The sequence below is a fragment of the Laccaria bicolor genome, genomic scaffold, assembly GCF_000143565.1.
Source record: "Laccaria bicolor S238N-H82 LACBIscaffold_110 genomic scaffold, whole genome shotgun sequence".
Classification (NCBI taxonomy): domain Eukaryota; kingdom Fungi; phylum Basidiomycota; class Agaricomycetes; order Agaricales; family Hydnangiaceae; genus Laccaria; species Laccaria bicolor.
In genome coordinates, this window is record NW_001889981.1 from 1 (window position 1) to 6,551 (window position 6,551).

General features: G+C 49.3%; 2 protein-coding genes across 2 annotated transcripts; one reads left to right on the forward strand and one right to left on the reverse strand.

The window, feature by feature from the left end:
* Window positions 1–533: 533 nt before the first annotated feature.
* LACBIDRAFT_296739 (uncharacterized protein) lies at window positions 534–1,290 on the reverse strand (the record flags this gene model as incomplete). Its single annotated transcript, XM_001890542.1, has 1 exon — window positions 534–1,290. One exon carries the CDS (start codon window positions 1,288–1,290, stop codon window positions 1,129–1,131), a length of 162 nt encoding a protein of 53 aa, XP_001890577.1. The 3' UTR covers window positions 534–1,128.
* Window positions 1,291–1,481: 191 nt separating this feature from the next.
* Window positions 1,482–6,090, forward strand: LACBIDRAFT_398227 (tetratricopeptide repeat-containing protein; the record flags this gene model as incomplete). Its single annotated transcript, XM_001890538.1, has 8 exons — window positions 1,482–1,844; window positions 1,898–2,001; window positions 2,066–2,159; window positions 2,219–2,398; window positions 2,445–2,584; window positions 2,642–2,780; window positions 2,828–2,882; window positions 2,933–6,090. The coding sequence occupies 8 exons, from the start codon at window positions 1,482–1,484 to the stop codon at window positions 6,088–6,090; spliced, it is 4,233 nt and encodes a 1,410-aa protein (XP_001890573.1).
* Between the last annotated feature and the right edge of the window lie 461 nt (window positions 6,091–6,551).

Consider the following 6,551-nt stretch of genomic DNA (forward strand, 5'->3'; position numbering starts at 1 on the left):
AGGAGCACCAACGGAGGCCGGGAGACCAAGGCGCGCATGAGGAGTACGATACACTGCTTCCCAGGGGAGAGGGTCGTGAAGCAACGGGATGCGAAGTCTTTTCCCGTCTCGGGAGTTCCTGTAGTTTCTGGTGTCGACCACGCGCTTGGTCGGAGGGCAGATAGCACCTAGCGATTCTCCATCCTCCAATTTCCCTTCTCCTCTTCTCCTTCTCCACCTCACTCGGTTCGTTTCCCATCCCAACCTCAAACCCAAGTTCCTCCTCACCCACACATATCTCACCCACCCTCTCACTCCCCTTGAGCGGTACGAAACCCCCTCCAAAACCCGTAACAACGGTTTCCCCAGACTGTCATGCCTGGATGACGACGTGGGAAAGCGTTGAATAGTTCCGGGGAGACGACGCCAATCAGTGTGCGGAGGTGTGCAGTGGGTGTGCGTTTTCTTGGGTGCAAGGCGTGCGTGCGGTGGGGTGAGTTGTGGCAGAGGAGGACGAAGAAGACGATGATGAGGCAGGGATATGGAGGGCAGCCTGCGTGAGGGAACGCGAGTGAGAGACCAAGGGAGGGTTGAAACGTGCCTAGGCAATGAAAAAAGTGGGAGGTGAACGGCGGGAAGCACGGGAAATAAAAATGCAAAATACGAAGGATAGCAAGGAAAGGAAGGAGAAGAAGCGAAAAAAGAATGAAAGAACGTTTAGGAAGGGGAACGACGAAATGCAAGGACGAAGAACCACTTACTCAGCGGCTCAAAGCACCTCCGGAGCCTTCATAACAGCCCTCGCAATTCTCGCTCTCCTCGTCTGCCCATTACTCAGCGCGATGAGCGGCAAATCCACAAGGTTCCCTTCCTCCCCCACCCCATCGGTGTCAAGCCCCCCCCCCGTATTTCGGAAAGCGACCAACCCGAGTCGACGCCCATCGAATGGGTCGTTCGTTAAGGAAGGGGTATAGGCCTGGAGAGGGAGGTGGAGGTGATATGCGGTTGTTGCCTAGGAGTGTTTTTCGTAATTATGAGTGGAGGGGAAGGGAAAGAATACCTGGAACAAGACGCTCTTCCCTGCTCTAAGTACCCCTCAAACTGGCGATGGACGTGTGGATCGGGAGGCACCGAAGGAATATATGTGGATTATTGGTGGTGGGTTTGACGGGGAGGAAGAATCGGAAGCGGAGTTGAAAGGGCAGGAGGAAGACAAGGCGAGGTGGCATTGACATGGGTATTCTTGATTTTGGTAGGAATGCGATTTACATATATCGCCAGTGCCAGTGATGCTAGAGTCGGTTCGGACATCCAACTCCGATTACACCAATACAAACCATTTGTTCCTTACTGGGACCGCTCCGGAATATACCCTCTGAGAAACGTGGTACTAAAGCCTCCGATCTGGCGTGGTCCTCGAGGCCTCGAGGGCGGTGTCATTTCTCACAGGACAGTGCGGTCGACAACGTTTCCTCTTTACACCCATTTCAACTTGCCCAGTTATGGCACCTAAACCGACGCGGGATCGTAAACGTGATAAGTTGATGACATTCTTTCATTTGCCAGTGCGACCCAGGACCCCCCAACCCACCGAGTCGTCTTCCATCGACATAGCAGCGACACAGCCTCCGACTACCGCCCTACCACTACCACAGTCGGCAGGCAACATAGAACCCCCGGTGCTGAATCCTCACGATACAGAACCGACATCGACGAAGCTGGAGAAAGTAAAGTTCGCGAAGGGCAAATCTTTTAAGAGAGATATGGCCATTCTCTCTATCGCGTACACCCTTCAAGAAAGTCCCGAACTCAAGAGGCTCATCCAGCTTATCGTTATCATCCGCGATAAGGACTCGGAAGGCCAAGTAATGTCTACAATGTATCATGCATATCGATCTCTGACATTCTTATCCTCCAGCTTACCGAAATTCTCGAAACCTGTGCTCGGTTCATTGTCCAACTCGCATCTGCTACTGATGCCCAGCGTGCAGAAGCCACACGGGCAATAACGGCCTTCAACGAGTAAGAATTCAGCATTGATCTTCTATAGACTTGATCGTCCTGAATGTATCGATCCGTCGTTTAGGACAGTTGCAAAGCTCAAGACTATCCAACATGGCGACGGAAAATCCTTGGATGGATTGATGGTCATGATAAACGAAGATATCGATAGGATCAAGGTCAGTTTCGACATTCCGGTTTGTCCCACCCGATCTCACGTCATTCACACATCGTTCAGCCTTCATTCGTGAGCGATGGCGAACTTGGAACTTCGGAGAGACTATCCAAAATCCTCGATATAACTATCGGGACAACCATAACCATCCTCACCCTCGTAGAAGAAGCCAGCTCTTTAATACCAGTACCATGGGTCCAACCATTGATTGGAAAAGTCGTTAGTATGTTGCAGGCCGTCTCGGTATGTCCTCGTTCCTTTCAGTTACTGTAATTCTCAGTGTCATCAGCAAACTCGCTCGAATTACGACGAAATGAATCAAGTAGCCGCTACAGCTGGAATATTTGTTGTCTCTTGCGCTGTTATTTGTTCTGAGAGTACGGTGGGGCCATCAGAGAAACTCAAACGAGCCTTGAACGAATTTATAAAGTGGGTAACAGCAGTCACATCCGCAAATTATATCGTATTGACCCGAAATTTACATAGGACTCTCGGAAGCATAGCTGGAGAATGTGACGAACTTAGTCGTCGCAATCTGCTTTCACGGTACTTGCAACAAAGCGCTCACATGGGTGACCTTCAAGCTATCAGAGTAAGGCTGAACGACGCCATCCAATTGTTTCAGGTTCGTTACGTCCTCGTATGTAAAATTCTTTACGAACTTGCAATTAGACCGAAAATTCGGTCAATATAAAGCTGGACACCGAGGAACTCAACCGGAAAATTGGTGAGCCCGAGATACCTGACCGAGTGGTGAACCGAACTGACATAATCCAGATTTTGTGTCACTGAACAGCCTGCCAAGCCATCCGGACTACACACGCAACGAATATCTTGAGAAAAGTCGAGATGACGTTATACGGGACATTTCCGACTGGATAGCTGATGCCCCAGAGTCTGTCCTGTGGGTACATGGCGCTGCTGGCCTAGGTAAATCGACCGTCACTCAGGAACTGGTCTACCTTCTCAAATCGGAGGACCGCCTTGCTGGGGCTGTATTTCTCACTAATCTTACTACAGAGTCCCCCGAGAGGGTCATTCAGATGATCTCCAGGCAGCTCGGCGCGATGTATCCGCAAGCCATCATTAATATTGCTGACGCTGCAAGGACACTCAATGGCCCGCATGACAGGCTCAAGGATTATTTCACGGCATATATTTTCGACCCCATCCGCGCACTAAAGTATCCTTATCAGCTTGTTGTTGTTGTCGATGGTCTGGATGAATGGCGCAATTATGAGTCATTCCTGGCAGAACTTGTGCACATTCCATCGCCCTCTCCTTTGAAATTTGTCTTGACAAGTCGCTTCAATTACTCCATCGAACGGGCAGTTGATAAAATGCCAACTCGCAAATACCCTCTTCCACCAGCCTCACAGACAGTTATTGCACATTACTTCCATCAGCACTTCTTGTTGGGCGATGTTGATTGGAAAGGGCGCAAGCCCGATGATGTCAAAATCCATCGATTGGCAGCTCGTGCAGATGGTCTTCTTATTTGGGCGGCAACCGCACGATTATTGGTAACAAATAAATTTGACACTAGATATCCGCACGAAATACTCGACCAACTCCTGTCATCTGAAGAGAAGGTGGTCAATCGGAAAGATGGTCCAGAAGATGGGCAGCTTGAGCGCCTATATCGCGGTGCTATTTCAACCCTTTTCCCACCACGCATTCGAGGGATACTCAGAGACTTCCTTGCGGCGACCGTAGTTCTTCAGGAAGCCCTACCAATTGGTGATTTTGCACATCTCTTAGGCATACCTGGGCCTGCCACAGAGGAGATTCACCAGCGGCTGGCAGCCTTGCAGACACAGGGTGATCCCAAAACTAATGTCATATCACCGGCGTCACAACGATTCCATGCATCATTTGTTGAATTCATCACCACAGACAATGTTGACCAGACATTTCAAGCTATTAGCACTATAGAAGCGAACTCTATGCTGGCGAAGAGATGCATCAAGATTGTCTTTGGCGACTTACTCCCATCTTCTCGGGGAAAGACTTGCACTTACACAGAGCTTCGTGGTGTAGAACCATATGTTGTCAAATTTTGGCCTCTTCACTTTTCAAGTGGAACCCCACATCAACAATTGGCAGCACTGAGTGGTACGGTGGGTATGGATCTGATATCGGAGGAAGCGATGCATCGTTGGGCTACACTGTTTCTACCTTGTATCGCAGCCAGATTCCAGGGTGGCCATGATTCTCTTGAAGGCATCCAAAACTCTGTGCTACCTTATAAGGTAGCTGTTATGATAGGGAATCAAGATGTCACCACACTGTCATATCACATTCAGTGTCTCAAGATTGCCACACAAACCCAGCCACATGATAAGGGGACATGGAAGGCATTAGGGTTTGCCTATCGCAGATTGCATGAACAAAGCCAATCTAACAGAGACTTGGACAAGGAAATTACTGCATTTCGTCATGGTCTGGAACCAGCACCTCATCCAGATCGCTCCCAGTCACTCAATAACCTTGCCTATTCCCTTAACACTCGTTTTGAACGGTGGGGTGCTTCAAATGACCTTGATGAAGCAATTTCCTTGCATCAAGAGGCACTTCTTCTTCGGCCAGCACCTCATCCCAATCGCTCAGCATCACTCAATAACCTTGCCAATGCCCTTCAAAGTCGTTTTGAACAGCAGGGTGCTTCAAATGACCTTGACGAAGCAATTTCCTTGCACCAAGAGGCACTTCTTCTTCTGCCAGCACCTCATCCAGATCACTCCATGTCACTCAATAACCTTGCCAATGCCCTTCAAAGTCGTTTTGAACAGCAGGGTGCTTCAAACGACCTTGATGAAGCAATTTCCTTGCACCGAGAGGCACTTCTTCTTCGGCCAGCACCTCATCCAGATCGCTCCTCGTCACTCAATAACCTTGCCAATGCCCTTCAAAGTCGTTTTGAACAGGGGGGTGCTTCAAATGACCTTGACGAAGCAATTTCCTTGTACCGAGAGGCGCTTCTTCTTCGGCCAGCACCTCATCCAGAACGCTCCTCATCACTCAATAACCTTGCCAATGCCCTTCAAAGTCGTTTTGAACAGTGGGGTGCTTCTAACGACCTTGACGAAGCAATTTCATTGCACCGAGAGGCACTTCTTCTTCGGCCAGCACCTCATCCAGATCACTCTGCATCACTCTATAACCTTGCCGATGCCTTTCGAAGTCGTTTTGAACAGCGGGGTGCTTCAAATGACCTTGATGAAACAATTTCCTTGCACCGAGAGGCACTTCTTCTTCGGCCAGCACCTCATCCAGATCGCTCCTCGTCACTCAATAACCTTGCCAATGCCCTTCAAAGTCGTTTTGAACAGGGGGGTGCTTCAAATGACCTTGACGAAGCAATTTCCTTGCACCGAGAGGCGCTTCTTCTTCGGCCAGCACCTCATCCAGAACGCTCCTCATCACTCAATAACCTTGCCAATGCCCTTCAAAGTCGTTTTGAACAGTGGGGTGCTTCTAACGACCTTGATGAAGCAATTTCATTGCACCGAGAGGCACTTCTTCTTCGGCCAGCACCTCATCCAGATCACTCTGCATCACTCTATAACCTTGCCGATGCCTTTCGAAGTCGTTTTGAACAGCGGGGTGCTTCAAATGACCTTGATGAAACAATTTCCTTGCACCGAGAGGCACTTCTTCTTCGGCCAGCACCTCATCCAGATCGCTCCTCATCACTCAATAACCTCGCCGTTGCCCTTCGAAGTCGTTTTGAACAGCAGGGTGCTTCAAATGACCTTGATGAAGCAATTTCCTTGTACCGAGACGCCCTTCTTCTTCGGCCAGCACCTCATCCACGTCGCTCCCGGTCACTCAATAACCTTGCCGATGCCCTTGAAACTCGTTTTGAACAGCAGGGCACTTCAAATGATCTCGACGAGGCAAAGTCCTTGCGCAGGGAGGCACGTCTTCTTTGACCAGCACATCATTCACTATAAGTATTCTAATGTACTCTTGAAACGCCTTGCTATTGCCCTCTGGATTCAGTTTGACCTCTTACTTACATGACATACATCACTGAAGAGATTACATTGTACGAACGACTTCTTGATTGCCCGGTTCAAGATCCCTACTATCACTCTCGGTCTGTAAAGCACTTGCCTGCAGCGTTAATTAATGTAGCTCACTAATGATGAGCCTGGTAACTAAATTGAACGAATGTTATTGTTGAAATGGTATGGTATGGGTGGATACCTGGTAATGTAGGCCCTGTCACAAAGAAAGAGATCGAGAAAGCTCGGTTTTGGATCTTGAATGTTCACTGTGCGTCCGACGAAGTCATTCATGGAACCTGTCGGACTCCAGAGGGTGGTGACCTTTCCTAACAACTGAATTTTTACAGTCTAGATCTCACCGTGAGTCTCGGTGGCTGGAAAGT